The 19,770-nt window shown below is 29.4% G+C and overlaps 2 protein-coding genes across 3 annotated transcripts in view; one reads left to right on the top strand and one right to left on the bottom strand.

Moving 5' to 3' along the window:
* The window catches only part of LOC145313749 (uncharacterized), a 341,643-nt gene that overhangs the window by 127,837 nt on the left and 194,036 nt on the right, over nt 1-19,770 (bottom strand). The gene's annotated exons all lie outside the window — the stretch shown is intronic.
* LOC145313742 (ferric reductase 1-like) overlaps nt 2,133-19,770 on the top strand; it is a 27,987-nt gene continuing 10,349 nt past the window's right edge. The window contains exons 1-16 of one of the 2 annotated variants that reach the window (XM_080153308.1): nt 2,133-2,203; nt 8,213-8,316; nt 9,959-10,031; nt 10,748-10,761; nt 12,878-12,958; nt 13,263-13,352; nt 13,720-13,785; nt 14,205-14,286; nt 14,765-14,838; nt 15,390-15,482; nt 15,945-16,043; nt 17,437-17,500; nt 17,838-17,895; nt 17,992-18,112; nt 18,535-18,702; nt 19,702-19,762. In XM_080153308.1, the coding sequence (XP_080009434.1) occupies nt 2,137-2,203; nt 8,213-8,316; nt 9,959-10,031; nt 10,748-10,761; nt 12,878-12,958; nt 13,263-13,352; nt 13,720-13,785; nt 14,205-14,286; nt 14,765-14,838; nt 15,390-15,482; nt 15,945-16,043; nt 17,437-17,500; nt 17,838-17,895; nt 17,992-18,112; nt 18,535-18,702; nt 19,702-19,762 (1,315 nt within the window). In that variant the 5' untranslated portion in view covers nt 2,133-2,136. Of the gene's footprint in view, nt 2,204-8,212; nt 8,317-9,958; nt 10,032-10,747; nt 10,762-12,877; nt 12,959-13,262; nt 13,353-13,719; nt 13,786-14,204; nt 14,287-14,740; nt 14,839-15,389; nt 15,483-15,944; nt 16,044-17,436; nt 17,501-17,837; nt 17,896-17,991; nt 18,113-18,534; nt 18,703-19,701; nt 19,763-19,770 lie in introns of both variants that reach the window. The other variant, XM_080153307.1, reaches the window with a different exon arrangement.

The following is a 19,770-nucleotide window of genomic DNA, read 5'->3' as shown; positions in this document are numbered from 1 at the left end:
ATGAATGATGGGGAACCAGGATTAGAGGTATGGTAAACAATAAATAATTGCTCTATCTCGAGACAAAATACTTCAATTTGTAGATATTTAAAAGGACTAATAGCTTGCCTGTCACCTTAAAGTTAATACAAAATCTCAAATATATTTGGGGTCGGATGGTATTTTTTCAATAAATTCTTCACTTGAAGATGTTAACTTATCCCCCCTACCCCCTTGATAGAATAGCACCAGCCTGATCAAACTAAGCTTGCTGCACCTTCAAAATATTAAACTTCCAACAAGAATGGGTAGGTTCAAAAGTGAAATGCTGAATTATAATTTTTTTTTTAAATATACAAAAGACATATATATTGCTTTTAAAATCTGAATTAGACGCAGCTAAAAGTTGCACCAAGAAGGATCAGGCTTAATGCTATTTATTCTAGTTTGTATAGTGGGAACTTTTTGGAAGGATCTGTTTCTTTTTACTACCCAATCAAGTTTTAGGACCAACAAAAGCAGAAAAAGTTTACAAAGATTGGGGGCTTTATATTTTATGATATATTTCCCAAAACTCCCTGTATTAATATCTTAATAGTTAGAAATATATAGGTTCTAAAATAACGGACTGACAGACAGATATAGCGATAGAAGAGCATCGCTCCGTAAACTCTACAAGATGCAGATGAAAGTTTTTGTGTTTAGCTTCTTCAGAAACTTTTTCATGCGATGCAAGGTTGCAAAAAGTATGGAATATCATACGTCCATTCAAACAACTGCTGTGCCAGGTGCGTGACAAAGGGTTGGTTGTCTGTTATGTACAATTAAGTAAATAGTTGTAAGCTTAACATAAATATAATGTAATTATATATATAAAAGTTACTTTTTTAGTCTTACATGTTGTGTTGACTATTTAAATGTAGTTGTAGTTTTCTCATATACAGGGATGATTACAGCCTTACAGGTAAAGGATTGATGTAAACGAATAGAGTGAAAGGGGTTAAATAACTATATGTTCACGGGACCCTGTGTCGACTTTAAATTGGGTCTTTGAATTTTAGCCAATAGCGCTAAAAAGGGCAGAAAGTAATTTGCTAGCAAACGAAAATGGTCCCCACCACTGGAACCAGGTAGTTTTCTGAGTTATACATCTATACATTTATTGGTAAAGGAATGTTCATGTATGAGATATCAGACCTTTATTTTTAATTAGTGCTTAATTTTTATTACCGAACCCTGGTTTTAATATGGCATGTGTCCTTCTTAAATCAACCTTAATGAATGTTACCTGTTAGTAATGCGAAGAGGAAGTTTCAATCATGACACCTTTGCGATGCTGTTAGTAGAATCGAACCATCTACCTCAAGACCTGCAATCAATCAATTATCAAAATATCTATGCAATAATTCAAAAATAGTTTGATATGAGATCTTTTAAAATAAAATAAGAACAATAATTTAGGAAAATTGGCCTTTCATTTAAAAGAATTTTTGAGAAGCTTTGCTCTTAAAATGTACAACTATGTACATTTTGCATTCAATTCGTAAGTACAAATAGAAATAAAGTTTTACTTTCCTCAAATAAAAAAATACTTTAATTGTTTAATCCTTTAATGTATTTTTATTCATTATTTTAGTTTATTGTTATCTTTGTATATAAATAAAGATAGGTTTGAATTTAATTTCCGTTTGTCTCTATAGATTTCTATTTCTTTTCAACATAAATAATTATTAGCAAAGCTTTTCAATATTTTGGATGTGTTCATATGTTGTGACTGATAGTCATGATCTAAATAGTAAATTAAGACATGTTAAAATTGATTTTTAAACTATTAATAAATTAAGTACAACAAAGCAACCTTTAATTATTACCATAGAGGTCTCACGTTCAAGTTGAACTTTTATGTTATTAAGTTATTCCAATGTAGTCACATTGCTACATTAGAATTGCTAATATCAGATTGTTCAGATTTGCTTTTATGGATGTTATCATCCTTTTTTGAATATAAAATAAAGACAATTCTAACATTAAATTAAACCAAAACAACATTGTTTCAATGTGAAAAGAATATTACGCCAGCATAATCAGGGATACATCAATTGAAAATATAAAATTATTCCACTAAATTTATATGTGTTGTTTTTTTCAGAAATAAAAATGGATGAAAAAATAAGAATATTTTTAAGATGGTTTCTGTTTTTATCACTCTGCCATTTCAATTCAGGTAAATATTTAACTTTTCTTGAGGGATCTTAAGGGAAAAGACAATGAAGATTAATCTTTATCCCCAATGTTTCAAAACAAAATTACCCTTTCTCTAGATTGATTGAAAAATGTTTGGACACAGTTATTTTAACCAACCAATCAAGATAATTGTATCTTATTGTAATATGCAATGCAGTTTTCATTTCCAACGTAAGCTTATTGCAAAGTGTATGTATTTTTTTTAAAAAAAGGCTTTTACAGTTAGTTTAAATGATATAAAAAAAGTCACTGACTGCTAAAAGATCTTTAAATCACGATTTAGGGTTTATGAATGGAATTAAATAAAATTCTTTATTTGAATTCATCCATATTTTGTGTATAAAAATACGAAAAAATAAATACAAATGACACAGGCTTTATTTATATAAGCGCAGCTACCCTAGAATTTAGGCATGTCCGTATGTTCATTAGAAAAATTTACTCGAACATAGGAAAACAATAAGCCCAAATAAGAAGAGCATAAATCAAATTTTTCTTAAGACAAAATGGTGACATTAGCAAAACTGACATCAAAATGCTTTTCAAGTTTAATTAGCAAGTGAGAGGACAAAGTCATTTTAATAAATTTCCAAAATATGTTTTCTCCTAAAAGTAGATTAGGTTATGCAGTAAATTTTCTGGAAAAGGCATGGGGATGAGAAGATTTATTTACCAACTATTGTCCAATGTCCTTTAAGAATCTGGATTAATTTAATGATGTTATCACACAAGATAATAAAAAAATAATCTATGAATCATTCTCCATACCCTATATCATCGAGAAACTGATTTCTTACTTCTTTCATTTATAAGGAATTAAATAGCTAGACTACAGATATCATTTTCAAATAAAGGAATATGCAAGTTATTAATGTACATCATAAAATTAAAGTTATACGTGTAAAATATTGATGTTGTTAGAAATCAAGATTTAATAAAGTTTTAAATTTTTTTTACCAACGAATGAGAGGTCTTGTTTATAAAGCTTTAGGGACCAGTATAATTTATAATGTAATGTCCCCTGGCCTCCTGAAATAATCATTATATACCTCTCTATATGTATATGATGATATGGGGGAGAAATATTTATTTTCAATATACCTATCCCCCTAGAGGGAACAACTTAGAAAGTATCAATCAATCTCAACTTAAAAAGAAATTGTGGATGTTGAAAATACCGGTTGACCAGAATAAAAACAGTTAAATATTAGAAAAAGAGGAAGGCTGTTTGTCTCAGGGAGGGAAGGGGACACAGATACCCAAATTTTTGGGTTCTTTTTTATTGATTGGTTCTTTCTAAAATAGTAGTTCCTAACCTTTTTCAACAATAATATCAATCTAATTCTTATTTAAAAAACATGGAGGTGTACATTAATTTATCGTTCATTGTCTTATCCCTTAAGTCCCCTGGTGTGTCTGGATGAAGTTTATATCAGGTCTTGGTCCCGCCCTGTCAATAGTTAAGCGGCTGGCAGCTTCTGGTTTCTAATTTGATCACTTGTTGGTTTTATTGTCTATTGAACTGATTAAATTCTCCTTTTGAGGGAAGCTTCACTTAGATCCTAGAATGCTATTTAGCTATGATCCTTGGGATTGCTTAAGGCTATATAATATAATCATACTTGTCTGAAGAAATAAAATTTACCCTTTCCAACTATTTTTTCAAACTAAGGGGGTTTTGGTTTTATCTTTAATCGACAAGACAAAAGGAAAAACTTTTAAAACTTTATTTTGTTGGCTCTTAAGTAAGATATTCTTTATTTTATTCTTAAATTGTCTTTTTTTTTCATAAGCCTTACTATTTCTTGATCTTTTCATTCTTGTAAAATAAACAAGGCATTTGATAATGCATATTATACTGTTAAAACTAAATTGTCAAGAACTTTTATTAGTTTGATTATTTCAGCATTTCTCTATGTAGGTCAACTGCAAAATTATAAAAAAAACTGTTCAAGGGAAATCGCCGAAACTTCTTTACATTGGGCAGCTGCAGCTGCCGAACCATTATTTTATGGAAACTTTTCCCTTCTACATAAATGGTGATTAAATGTACAAAGTTTTCATTCTAAGGACGGCTATAAAACAGACAGAAAGAGATTTTATGTTCACACAAAAATACCACAAATGGATGTAGAATATACGTGGATATTATGACAGGGAAAATTTTTTCGTCAATTAAGGTTGCTAACATGGATATCATTTATTGGTCAGTTCTTTCATGCGGTAAGAGGAGGGGATAGGGTAAAGGGTGTGAATAGGGGTAGGATCGTTATCTTATCCAGCAACAAGTTTCACTTTATTAGAGTACATTAGAAGTAATAATAACTGCATCCATACACAAAAAAAAATTGACAATACATTAGATCAGTAAAGTTAACCCTATTCGCGGGGAAGTGATGGGGGCATTAAATATCCCTCACCCCTAAAAGTTTTTTATCTCTCCTTTAATTGTGTGCATGAGTCATACAAAATCTAGATAAATCTTAAATTTTAAAAGGTATCTCAAAAATACTAAATAACATTCTTTATGCTTATTTTGCTCCAAACACAAATTAACATAATAATAACTTAATAAGCTTGCTAAATCCACCCCAGCAGTGAAGTAAGGCATTTTTATTTAATATACATACTTGTTTCTGTTGTATAGGACTAAATGAATTTTAAAAAGTTAGGATAAAAAAGTATTTTTTTTCGATATAAACCAAAAATGTACAAATATTTAACAAAAGGTGTGGTAAATTATAATAATGTAAACTCAACAAAACATTTGATGTTATTTTTTTATATCAAACTATGGTGAAACTTATTTTTCTAAGTTGTTATAGCTATATTAAACAGAAACCTAGTATAATCACCAAAAAATATTCAAAATCACTGCTGGAAGGTGCTAAAAATCACTTGCTCTCATTCGTGCATAGTACCCTTTACTGTTTTATTTAAACTCCTTTTAGAATAAGATGCGTTGTGGCCAGTTCTTTAGTATTATCAAATAAACTTTTCAAACAAAACATAAAGCGAACAAGAACTAGTATGTCCAAAGTAGCGCAACAATTCTGGAGGGGGGGGGGACATTCCGACTGGCAATTATGTTTATATTTAAATTATTTAGATTCGCTGTCATTTTTTTTTGGTATTTTTCCTTAAATCTTGATTAGCTGCTTCCAAAGATTCAAATTTTACAGGCTCATTTCGGGTTGAATTATTAAACAAAAATTGAATTTCTTTAAATCTTTGGAATTGTATTAATACTAGAAAAGTTTTTTTAATAACAAAAAGAGTCTTGCATCAAATGATATTTTATTTTAAATATTTTACTTTGTAATGCAAGACTTTTAAAAATGAGGGATGATTTTTATTAAACCATAGGTGTAGATATTCCTTATTTTGGTGTACTTTTATTTATTTTATCATGATAGTAAATATATTTGAAGATACACATTAAACTTTAAAACTCCCTCATGTGTAATAAAATCTAGCTTGAGTCTGTCTTAATAAACAGATAGATAACTATAAACTAATATAAGTAGACTAACTAAATAGATAGATAGGATTCTATTTAGTGTACATGTAAAATCACGAAACCTTTACTTATCAATATATAAATTAATTTTGTAGCATAACCGAGAGACTGACGAACCAAGTAAGTTATATAGGTATTAATTGATCATTAGTAAATGGTATCCTCAAAAACAGAAGTCTCTTTTAAATTGCAACTGAGAAAATCAATTTACGGACGTAGGGATGGACAAAGCTTCGAAACAATATGGAAACAAAAAGAAAAGCAAAACCGTTGGCTCTTAAATAAATTACGCCATACTATACAAATGACCAATGTTAGACCTGTCTACATTTTACTATTGATCAATTACAATTTATACAGGGCTATCATTGGTCATTTGTATTGTATGACTTCGTTTTTTTTAGGTACTATATAAGCTGCTTCCTATACGTTCTGTAGTGAATATAGATGGATAGGTTATTCATATAAGCATACATAAATATATAAAACTCCCAGTTGCATAGTAAAAATCTAGTAAAAGTCTGTCGTCAGAAAACTGTGAGTTTTCAATATTTTAAGACAATGTAAAAAGAATAAAGGTACTAAGAAAGAGAGGTAATGTCTGATTGAGCCAATAGGAGAATCGCATCGGTACATACATTTAATTTCATTGTTTGAAATTTTGTACACATCTTGTTACGAATGCATGTTTTTTTTTCATTTCATACATAGTTAAAAGTCAGCTGTAAACAGTATATTTTCTTAGTAGAAAGCTTTGCGGAATCAGAATTAATTGCCCAAAAATTTCGTTTAAATTTGAAAGCTTCGAAACGAGGTGGATTCTTAAAAAACAAGTTAGGCTGGCTACTCGCTGGTTAGGCAAAATTATTTTTGTGAAAAATCCTCTAAAATCGAATAAAAAAATTTACAAAAATTAAATAAAATATTAAAGGGTTATTAACATATGATTTTGTTTAATTTTTGTAGATTTTTAATGTGCTTTTGGATGATTTTTCACAAAAATAATTTTGCCTCACTATCGAGTAGCGAGTCTATATTTTTTTAAGAATCCACATCAGCTTGAGTCGAAAGTAAACAATACTTTTGTCTGCTAGAAATGTTCCTTCTTAGATTTGACGAAAAAAGGGTTCAGAATATGCTTCTATTCTTCTATTTCTATTGTAAAAAGATACCACGTGAATCAATGGGAAATATTTATTCTGTTTTAGTGTTATATAAATAATCCTTTTTTCAGAAAAGGGTATCAAAAAGAAGTGTCCTAAATTTTGCACATCCTTAAAGGAAGCCTGCAAGAAATACCACGCTTTAACTGCTGAAAGACTGCCACAAGTAGACCCAATACCCCAAATTTGAAGCCTTCAGCTTCTATAACAAAAAAGTTCTAGGCATTTTAAAATGACATTTTATGTACAATGAAAATTTTGAAAGAATTGCAATGCTCATGTTGAAAACTTTGAAATTAAACTACGTGGCCTAGAAACAAAATTATAAGCTTTTTTTTGTCAAAAATTTAGGTTTCCAGTAACTAATTATATTTTTACAATAAAAATACCTATTTTTATAGTCAAAATCATAAAAAAAAATTAAGTTTTACTTGCGTTGTACCGAATGTACTGTAGCCAATCAGAAGGCTGAATCAGCTTAACAACCAATCACAGCTAAGCTTGTATTAGTTTACCCCTTTGTTTCCGCTATGATTTTCGTTTAAAAATGCAATTTAAATCGAATTTTTTTCATAGATTTTGACTATGAAATGTGGTGTTTTTATTGTAAAAATATAATTAGTTACATGCAATCTAAGTTTCTGACAAAGATAAGGTTATAAATTTGGGTCTAGGCGACGTAATTTAATATTGTTTTTTTCTTTTATGAGCATTGGAAATCTTTCAACAATTTCAATGTACATAAAATGCTATTTTGAAATGCCTAGAACTTTTTTGTTATTGAAGCTGAAGGCTTTAAATTTGGGGTATTGGGTCTTCTTGTGGCAGTCTTTCAGCAGTTAAAGCGTGGTATTTCTTGCAGGCGTCCTTTAAACAATCGAGGGGGTGTAATCTTTAAAAGGTGTATTACAGACAATAAAAGGGGAGTATTTTTAGTGTTAGGGGTGTGGATACACCCTCCTAAGTGTCCACTAACTCTTATATTGTATATCTATCTATTTTGTGTCTGTATATTCTAGTGGAGCCCCAGACAGTCAGTGTGGAAGCCTGGCCATATGTATATCTATCTATTTAGTTTCTGGATTTCTAGTGGAGCCCCAGACAGTCAGTGTGGAAGCCTAAACCCTAAATATATATATATAAATCTATTTAGTTTCTGGATATTCTAGTGGAGCCCCAGACAGTCAGTGTAAAGCCTGACCTCTAAGTATATATATCTATCTATTCAGTGTCTGGATATTCTAGTGGAGCTTTAGACAGTCAGTGTGGAAGCCTGACCCCTAAACATAAATTTCTATCTATTTAGTGTCTGGATATTCTAGTGGAGCACCAGACAGTCAGTGTGGAAGTCTGGCCCCAGGTCACGGATTTGATTCCGAGGATATTACAAAAGCTCCTTTTTCTGTACAGGTGATAATTATGTCCCAAGATTTTCTAGCGAAACAACTTGATCATTCGAAATGTCCGTCTATGTGTAAGTCAACTATGTTTTGGTGACATGATTTTATGGCAAAATTTTTGTGTGAAGACCTCCTTGACCAATAAGCATCCATTACATAATAAAAATATTAATATAAATACACAACATATGTGTAATGTTCATTTTTACTAATAAATTTATTTATTATATATGACCAGACCATTGCACATCTACGATGTGATAAATGACTATCCTGAATTAAAAACTAAAAGCGTGAATTTATCAAAATAAAAACTTACAGTAGGTAAGAAAATACGGAACTAAACACATAATACAACAAAAATAAGAAAGAAATCCTTATACTAAAGTAACAGGATGTTTGTCTGTCTGTGTGTACCGAAGGATCTCGCTAACCGCTGAACCGATCGGGTTCTCCTTAACAGGGTAGCTTCTCATAAGTCCCGGGAAGGTTTATAACTATTTTGGGGGAGGGTACCACCACCCTCCCAAGAGAAATGACAAAAAAAATATAAAAAAAAATAAATTTAGGGGAGACTTCAACGTCAAATAAGGTGGTATCGTACATAAAAAATTAACTTTAACAAACAACAACATTTAAAGTGCCACTAGAGGCCTCTAGGGGCGTAGCCGCTAGTAGATAAATAAAGAATGAATCTCTCTTTTTGGTAGAGTTTGACAAATGGCAAGTTGATATCTAAGTAGGAAATGTAGGGATCTAAAGGGATAAGACAATGGTCGATACATTGATGTTCAATCCCAATAATAATACACAAAATTGCCCCTTCTTTAGATTAAAATTGATGCTTGAAACGTTAGGACTCTCAACTTAATGAACTAACCAATCAAAATTTATTAAAAGTCCTCAAAGTTGTTAAGCCAACTAAAATGAAAACGTTATGACAAAACTTTGGGGACTAGTGTAATAAACAACCCAATGTCTCCTCCCTCCCCGTAGGAAATGTCTCTCCCACACACTGTCAAATAATCAGCAGATAATCAATAATTCAATACAAAAACTTTTCCTTATAGTAACTAATCTCAAAAGTGTTAATATATTATTAGTTAAGTAAGAAAATATATTTATTAATTCAGTTTGTCTAAGTCTTACCGCTAGTTTTTAATGTCAACGAAAATGTTTAAGAAAAGTTTTTCTTGTATTTATTATATCATTTTGATTTAATATTTTACATCATATAGTTTGAAAAATACATCTTATTCTATGATGTTTGTTAGACTAAAGCAAAACATTTGATGATATTGTCATTATTCTCAAATGAACAAATTATGCAAGGAAGCTAGACTTTTTTTTTATTCATAACTGGGTACCTTCTAAATAAAATATAAATTAAGTGACATTACGGGTAAAATTTACATAAAATTGCCGTCTATCTCTGATAGCAACCGAGTAAATCCCTCATATAATTTCATTTACATCATTACCGACAGACCGACAAATCTTATAAGTAGTATAGTAGATACCCAACGGTAATAGGAATCTTTGCGCAACTATTATTATATTGCAGCCGAGTAATACACATTTCCTCTATAGCATTGTGGACTGACTAACAAACGTAACAGACAATATGAGTTATGATTAATTTGGTATTTCAGGTGGACAAAACCAGTATGAAGACAAGTGATACTTTGAAAATTGAAATCAAGACTTCAGGCCCTGAATTCCTAGGTAATAATTTCTTTTTATAAAATTAGAGCTTTTCCAACAAGTGACTCTCGAGCACTATAACTCCCCCAACCCCTTTTTTGATAATAAATTGAAATACATGGGGGGGGGGGGGAGATTTGTTCCCTTTTTCCCAACCCTGCGGTGGATTAACCCTTCGAGGCTCTACCCAACACTCAATTTAACCTAACTTAACTTGACCGGAAGTAATAAACAAACCAACGAGTTAGTTGTTCAACAATGCTAACTACCTAATTTTGATCTTAATAAGTACAATCACTGCAAAATTTTATAAATAAATAATTCTTTTGTTTTTGACTTTTTAAGAATATTTTGAATAAAATATCTGGACCTAAATAATATTTCTTGTAAATTTAATTAATAGGTATTATGAAATAATGAAAGTAAAATTTAATATTTGAATTGCCATGCTTTTAATTCTTTTACATTTATTATTTATACATAATCATTTAATATTCAACATTTATGTAAATCAAAATATTAACCTAATTTTTTGTGAAAGAATATTTTTAAAGATTTCAACAACAATCTATTTTTTTTATTTTCCTGATGTAGATATTTTTATTTGATGAATAAAATTTTTTTATATATCTTTTGTTAAAGAAAACAATCTGTAAATTAAATTTTTTTTTGCAAATATTTAGTTTTAAAAACAAATTTATCAATTAAATATTAATCTTTTTTTCTTTTTGTTTTAGGTTATATGGTTCAGGTAAGAATTTTGGAGCAGTAGCGCAGCTATTCTACATTTGGTGTATGTGTATGCATGTCTGTACATATTCTAACCTAGTAAGAAAGTGACTTTGGACTGTAAATTATTCTGTTGCCCAAGGTTTTTTAAACATGATCTCTTAACCATTAGTTTAAAAACTTTGGTTTCACAAATTTAGCCTTGTCCATACTTTTTTATCCATGATTCTAATCAATAAAAGGCTATTTTATTATTATTCCTGGGGTAGTAGAAAATATTATCGTCTATTGGTTTATCACTTAAGATGCCTGCATGCAATACAGTTAGGAAAAATTACTTTAGTGGCCCTATTCCTAGATTAAATATTAATTTTAAAAAAATCCTTACAACTGAAACTATTTCTCAAAGTAAAAAAGCTTGATCACACTGTGTGTGTGTATGAATTAATCTAGAAGAATTTTATTCAACGGGAATAGAGGAATAGGACAATAGACATGAAATTGAGAGGAAAACTGTTTGATTGTTATTTTTAACACTTTTAACAGTTATTAAATCTATCTCAACCATAACATTTATAAATTAGTAACTACTGCTGCTTCATAACAAAATAAATTTCAAAGAAAAAAATCTTCATTATCAATCGCATCTGTAATAGAAAACAACAACATAAATAAATGAAAAAAAGCATTAAGAATTATACAAAAATAGTCAAAATGTTAAAATATATCATAAAATTTTAAATTCACAGCTACTGTTTAGATCTTTAACACAACCAAACAAAAAAATAAAGGAGAAGCGGTCAAACTGGCTGTGTAATAAGAGAGAGAAAGGGAAGGAAAGTTAAAAAAAACATTTTTTAAAACAATTGCAACTGCATTTTGAATCAAGTTCTACGATTAACCAATGGTTCAAATTTTCTAATACAAACTTTTTCTCGTGCTAATCTTATTCAAAAGGAACAAATTGTAAATGGCAAGGGTTGTGGCTATTTTGTGTAATTTTGTGTCCTACAGTTTTTACAGAATTTGGTTCAATTGAATTTCTGTGTTCTCTGAATCTATACACTGCTTTACGTCCTGTTTGTTCAATTTTAAATAAATTGTCATCTCCCAACCTTTCCTCTTAAACTAATGTAAGCTACCAAACACAGAAACTAGGTTTTAATGTTAGAGTGGAGGTTTCTTTTTTATTATCAATTGTCCTCTCCCTCACTCATCTTACTACGTCTAGAGAATTATTAAAATTCTTTATATTCGCAAATTAGGTTTTTACATTCAAAGAAAATTATATTATTCTTTTTGATGGATATACATAGTACAATGCAGCAACATTTAGATTTTTATATGTTATACAAGTTGATAGCAAAAAGTAGAACACCTATCATACTTAAGATACAGAATTCATTCAGGGGATATTGGACTTTAAATAATACTGGCACCCAAAGTTTTCGTATCAGGTTCTCTCATGGGTTTGTTTTAAAATTTTGGTTCATACAAACTATGTAAAAAATTTTCAACCAATAATTGTAGTGATATTAAATTTTTTACTTAATATCTGAATTATGCATTTTAAAAAGTTTTAAATAAAAATTTTTAAACGTAAACAATCTGTATTATTACATAATTATCTTCTATAATTTTAATTAATACCAATTAATTATTGTATTGTTTTACTGAAACACTTTTTTTCTTTTAAGAAAAAGATCTTTTCAGACGTTGAAATATTTTATTTTTAGAAATCATTTGCAAAATTATTTTTCCTTTGAAAGATTAAAGTTTTGAGAGTAATCCATCAAGAAAGTGGTTTAGTCTCCACCAATTGATTTTTTTTCACATTCAATCTGAAACATATTTTACCACAATTGAAAATAGTTAATTTTTAAATATGGCTTTATAACCTATCCGTTGAATTAGAACCTGTTCTCAACTCTACTGAAAAATCATGTAAAGCATCGTATTAAAGACAATTTACTACTACTGATAGAATGAACATGTATATTATCACCACCAGTTTTGTTAGCCCAGGCATTCGGTCTCTTGGGTCTAACAAAACTGAAATTAGTCTTATAATTTTCAATTTATTATCCACGGAAACCTGTCTTTAATGTGATATGATTAAAAACAAATACATGTAATAGGTAAGAGACAGCTATGACAAGGTGGTTGGAGAATTTATGGATCTTAGTGGTGGTAGATCTTTACAATGTTCTAATAAACAGGTATCTATTCATCTAACTAATTTACCTATCTAAAATAGGATTAATTTACTCAGGGTCTTTTTCGCAAAGGTAAGAACTCCTTATTATTATAATTTTGAGAGAATCTTACATTTTCAATATTCTATTTATTTTAAGATCTCAAAAGTATCAATGATAATAAATATACAGCGAACAGATTTAAAAACTGTGGGACAAGCTAAAGTTCAATACTTAGCATTTCACAATGCCAATGAAATGTATATTTAAATTGGAGAAAACTTTTAAGTTTTTATTAGTTACAAACAATTCAGTTTTTTTTCTCCAGGATACAACAAGCCATAGTTCCTCAGATCCTAAAACGTCAGTTACCCTTGTATGGAAGCCTAAAGGTTTGGTTGGTTCAAATGATATTCAGGTACATTTACTATTTTAGTCATAAATAAAATTAACAGGATGTATGTGTGTCTGCCTATCTGTACCGATGGATCTTGCTGACTGCTAAACCGATATGAATCTTCCTGGGAGGGTACAACATAGAAAAAATGTTTCCTTTTTTCTTTTTAAAACTAAATTTGCTAGTTGGGGGTCGTCTCCCCAACCCCTAGGGTCCCCCATAGGCCTCTATTTATATTTTTAAGTTTATGGCTCCATTAAATCAAAATAGAGCTATGTCATGAATTTTATTCATGGTTAGTAAAATAGCCCTCATATTAAAATAATATGGTAAACTCTTTAAAATAATTAATATTACATAAAGATTATTTATGTTTCAAATAATTTAGGTTTATGCTACAGTTGTGGAGGAGTATAATAAATACTATGTCAAAATTAAATCATCTACAGTAAAGGTAAATTTTTTGCCCTAATCAACATATCATGCATGTCTAATTTATTAGAAAATGCAATACTTTTAGATGAATTCACTTAAGTTAAAGATAATAACAATTTAATTTATAAATATATTTCAGTAAATATTTGAACCTCTACAATCTAGTGCAGTTTAATAAGATATTTAACAAATACTTATAATTCACATGCGAATGGTAGTTTTCTGGAAATACTTTATACTATTTTTATGCCCTTTTAAAAGGCATATAGTTTTTACTTTCTCCATTGATACAACTTTTACCAATGCTTTTTTGTTTGCTTAGCTAATGGGACTTTCAAATAGCGATCGTTCAGCTAATAGGATGTCTGTTTGTCTAAATTAAGTTTTGCGTAATCTTGTTCCATCCTAACTTGAAATAATGTGAATTATTGTTGCAAGGTGACTGAGGACCCGCAGCCAGAACCAGAGCCGGAATCAGAACCTGAATCTGAACCAGAGGCTGAACCCGAGAGTGAACCAGGTATACAATTGAATAATTATGTTAATTCCCCTGTTATAATAATCGAAAATAGTAATTACAATATAAAACACACCACAGCTTTTATGATCGTTTATTAAAAATAATATTTTAAGCAACTTGATCAAGAAAAAAATATTTAAAAAATGAAGATCCTAGATTTATTAATTCAAGTTTCATTGACGTCCGATTGTGGATATTGACCCCCCCCCCCCCAACCCCACACCAAAAAAATTCTTTGATACCCCCCAAAAATATTTTTGTTGCTTTGCGCTATGGTTCAAAGCACTCGGTTTTTACAAATCAGGTAAATTTTAAACAATTCACATCCCGTCCATCTTAACTACTTTGTATGGGGGGGGGGGGGGTGAGATATAATTCCCTATTTCAAATTTATCCTTGAGGTTAAAAGTTAACCCAAGTTATTCTTCTTTAACATATATGTTGAATTTTCCAGAACCTGAATCTGAACCAGAGAGTGAACCCGAGTCTGAACCTGAATCAGAACCCACAGCCTCAGCTTCCAAGTCTCCAGCCTTCCAAGGATGCGGAGTGGTAAATGATTTTATTTTACAAAAGGAATTAGGTTAGAATCCAATAAATGATGGAATATTTTTTGATTAAATTGCCAAAATTGATTGACTCTAAAATTTAGGTACTTTTATTAATTCCTAATTAGTTGGGTCAAAATAGCAATGTCCAAACTTTTTAACCAATATTTTTTATTCTAAATAGGAAAGTTTTATTTTATCAATTAGGATATGATTCCAATTCTTTTCCATTTTCTTATCCTTGATTTCTGCAAAATTATATTGTGATAGGCAGGGATATAGAATTGGGACAAAATATCTAAAATTAAATTTTTGGCATTCTTTGACTTTGGGTACTAGAACTAATGTAAATTTTCTTATTTGTGCTAATCTTAAAGATTTTGCACATAATGCCACTTTCACGACCTTTCATGCATCTATGATTCTAAAATTAAATTAATTGTTCATTTTCCCACCCCTATATCAATATTAATTGAAACAAAATAACTAACATATTTTTTCTCTAATTTTTATATGCAAGCTTATACTTTTCAAATAAATTTGTAATTTTTTTAGGATAAGAACTGTTTTGGTCAGCCCGCTGACTGTGAGGGATCTGGAACCTGTGACTTCTTGTTCTCCTGGAAACTTAATGCTGCTGGAAATAAGGTATTCCTACAAATATAAACTTTGGGATAATAACTATTATGTGTCATTCTTTTTTATCTGCCTATGATGCCTGGGGAATGAGGGAGAACATGGAATATGAAATATTAGGGAGGGAGGAGACATTGAGCTGTTTATTACACTTGTCCGCAAAGTTTTACAATAACGTTTTTCGTTAGTGTAACAACTTTGGAGACTTTTATTAATGTTTTATTGGCTGGTTTATTAAGTTGAGTGTCCAAACGTTTTAAACGCTAATTGTAATCTATTGAAAGAGTAACTTTGTGTATCATCATTGGAGGTGTACATATATTTATCGGCCATTGGCTTATCCCTTTAGATCCCTTACAAATTACACTGGTTTCCTCTCTCTCTTTCAATCCCAATTTCTTTAATAGTTCATTCTTTTAATTTGTATCTTATTTTTCTGATTTAAATGATGATTGGTAAGTTTTCTGCTTTTAGATGGAATGGGAAGGATTTAGAAAAGGATCTGGTTATGTAGCTGTTGGTATTTCTAATGATGCTAAGATGGGTGAAGATACAATGTATATCTGTACTCAGGTATATCTGTCTCTATCTATCTTTCTGGATATATAGCTGTTGGTTTTTCTAATGATGCTAAGATGGGTGAATATACAATTTTTATCTGTACTCAGGTATATCTATCTATCTATCTATCTAAATTGTTAGCTGTTGGTGTTTCCAATGGGGTTAAGATACAATGTATATTGTATATCTGCTCACAGGTGTGGTGTATCTTTTTGTTTTGCTTTGCTTTAAATAGCTTTAAAATTCTTTATCCATCAATTGCTATTAAAACAACTACTTGCAAGTTATATGATTGTCTTAAAATCATAATCCAGAATTCTTTTTTTAGGAAAATATCTTTTAAAAAAACTGTAAATGTGTCAATATCTTTAAGATTAGCATGCTTTTTAACAAAATAGAAAATGTTTTTAATCCCTCAGCTAAATGATATTCTAAAACAATAAAATTTATTTAACATAAAGCTATGTACTGTACTTATTTATTTCATTTTACATGCTTATAAAATGAAATTATATTCCTTACATTACAAGTAACATAACATAAAGCACAAAAATAGCAAGAATGATAAACTTATAAATTGTTCACAAAATAAAAAAAAACATTGTGGAAAGTTATTTTGATTTTCTGAAATAAAAAAATTATGTTTCAGAAATAGATTATACTGTTACAAATTTTGTTTATTTTATTTCATACTTGTAGAGTTGCTGTGCTTTTGAAGATAAATTAATTTCCCTAACTTAAATTATGATAATTGCACTTCTAGAATTAACATCTTATGTATTAGAATTTTAAGAGGGAAAAAATTTAATTCATTTCCTCAAGAGAATTTAAATGAAAATAATTTAGAAACAAAATTTCATTTATTTTATCTTCCATAAGATAATTAATAATTTTGAATTTTGTCTTAGATTTTTGAATTTATTTTCCATAATTAATCATTATATCTTTAATGTATTCTACTAATTAAATATTTGTAAAATTAATAGAGTATCAGTATATCTATCAAATAATCAACTACCTATCAAACCTAAAATTCATCTATTAATCCTTTCCACTTCTATGATTTAAAGTACAAAGGGACATCCATTTGGCAACTTTTTAAATGCCTAAACACTATATATGAATCTTCCAACTTTGGCCCAACTATATATGTATGTACTGATATGTAAAAATCATATCATATAACACAGGGATAATTTAGTAAGCCTTAATTAACAAGTTTCTATCTTTACATCCATTTAATTGTGTTACCCATTCAAACTTTGAAGAAAAATGTAAAATGAATTCAGTATCTACTATATTCATGCCTAACTGTCCATACATCAAACTATCCATCTATCCAGTTTCAATTTGTATACAATACATTCATCTAACTGTATACTTAACTATCTATCCATCTATGTAGGGGAGTGTAAAAGAATATTATGCCACAGGGAAATCTCAGCCATCTGCTTCTAACTCAGACTCAGGTAAAGCAAAATTTAAATAATTTTCCAGCTGCTAGTAATAAGCCCTACCAAAGAAAGAACATTTATAATTTAATTATTGATGTTTAAATATCTAAAAAAAACACGATAATATAAATATGAATCATTCTCGAGGTTAATAGAAAAGTGGGGTAAAATATTTTAAATCAAAGCTGAATATGGGAAACTGTTTTAAAATTTAGTAGAAGAGGAAAACTTGGAATAATTTAAACAAATTTTGTGTGGGAACTGTTTTGAGGTTTATTCTTTTAAGACATATTATGTCGCGTATATTCTCTTTTATTTTGACTGTCTGTTTGATTTTGAATATATTTTTTAGGATTGAAACTATTGAAATCAGAAAGTAAAGATGGCACAATGTATTGTAAATTTGAAAGGTATATTATTATTGAATTTATTATTTTCTAAATATCATGACTAATTGATAATTCTTGATTATATATTTTACTAAATGTTAACAATTTTAATTTAAGTGGACTTTCCTTCACCTCTGGGGCTGGTAGAAAGAAGAGAAGTATTGAGGTTGATATTGCTGATAGAAAATATCATATTCATATTGCCCAGGGCAGTGGAGCTTTATCTTATCACTCTCAGGTAACATTATAGACAGAAACAAGAGGAATAGAAACAATAGGTTTATATTAATTATAGAGAATATTATATGCTTATTTATAGGGGCAGTAGATTTAAGTCATACAAGCAGATACGTAGAAAGATAGGTATTTTAACATATTTGTGAAGATAATTATAGGTATAATCAAAACAAGAGCCACAAAAATGGATGATATTGTGAATAGAACAAAGCATGCTCTTTTCATGACAGATAGAGGGATAGATGAAATAAGTAGATTTATAAAGATAGTTAGGAAGATAGACTAAAGATTAAAGACTTGTCATTGTTATAATATTATACTTATCCAGAATAAATTGCCTTTTTTTTTATTTCGTCAGCTAACAGATACTAGAATAGAATATGAGGAAACTACTTTATTATTATTCCAAAAACTGTACTTAAGAATCGTCAATCAACTGTTGAACCTCTGGCCCTGAATGTTGTCTACAAGAAATTAGGAGCTGGAAGCAATGTTTTGTTGAAGCTGCATGGTATCTGTATGATTGCTGCCTGGATGGGATGTGTGGGTACTGGTATCATATTTGCCAGATACTTTAAAATTACCTGGAAGGTACAAAAACCTTTTATGTTTAAACGGTTTAGGAACATGTAATAACTTTTAAGACCTTCTTGTCAGTTAGTGAATTTAGCAAAGAAATAAGAATATAAATTGATATTCATTACAAACTAGCAGATCATCTACATATTTTAAAAAGTTGCTTTAAATGAGAGTTTTTTTAAATGAGTGGTTAAATTAAATCATATATTCCTAAAGATCTAAAAGATTTTTTTTCTGAAATAAAAAATAAATCAAACTTGGTATGTGTCTAGACAATGTCTAAAATGCAGTAAAAATATGTTAGTTTCTTATTCAACATGTTCAAGTCAGAAATTAAATTTCCTTCTTTTCTTAAAGAATTTTTCTAACAATATACATATAAAACACTATTTCTATTATGTCATAGAAGTCCAAGGAAAAGGGTGTTTTCCCACATCAAACTTTGAAATTCCTCATTTTACCCCCCTCAAAATAAAGCTTTGACGTCCCTGTATTAGGTGTACACAAATTTCATGAAAACTTAAATAAAACCAATTTTTACTGAACTAAATACTCTAATATTCATAATTTGTTAGATATATTAAAAAATCTTATTAAAAATGTTAACAACAAAAATCAAAGGCCTTTGTTTAATATTAACAAATAAATAGTTTTGCAAATATTTATCCAAAGTTATTAAAATATCATATTTTAATTAATTGATATATTTTTATTTGAGATGCTACTCTTTAGTTTCCTTTGACTGTCTGTACGTTAGGCAGTCCGTAACGCTATGGCGGAAATGTGTTTTTCTTAGCTGCTATTTAAAAGATTCCTTGTAGTACTAAGAATGCCATTTACTTTGTCCGTCGGTCTGTCAGTCATGCTACAAAATACAAATATTAGAAATATAAAATTACGTCTTGAAATTGATTTTGAAAAATACTCCTTGTCCATATTCCCATGCACGTTTTTCTTGTGCTTCACTACTTATGGCTGTTTTCATTTTTTTTTTGATATATTCTTGTTTAGGGAGAACAATTACTGGGTAAAGATAAGTGGTTTACTGCTCATAGAATGCTAATGACCCTGGGTAAGTTA

The sequence above is a fragment of the Acartia tonsa genome, chromosome 3 (assembly GCF_053477335.1).
Source record: "Acartia tonsa isolate MP-2025a chromosome 3, ASM5347733v1, whole genome shotgun sequence".
Lineage (NCBI taxonomy): Eukaryota > Metazoa > Arthropoda > Copepoda > Calanoida > Acartiidae > Acartia > Acartia tonsa.
The sequence above is the reverse complement of the archived record's forward strand: the minus strand, read 5'-3'. Positions and strand labels throughout refer to the sequence as shown.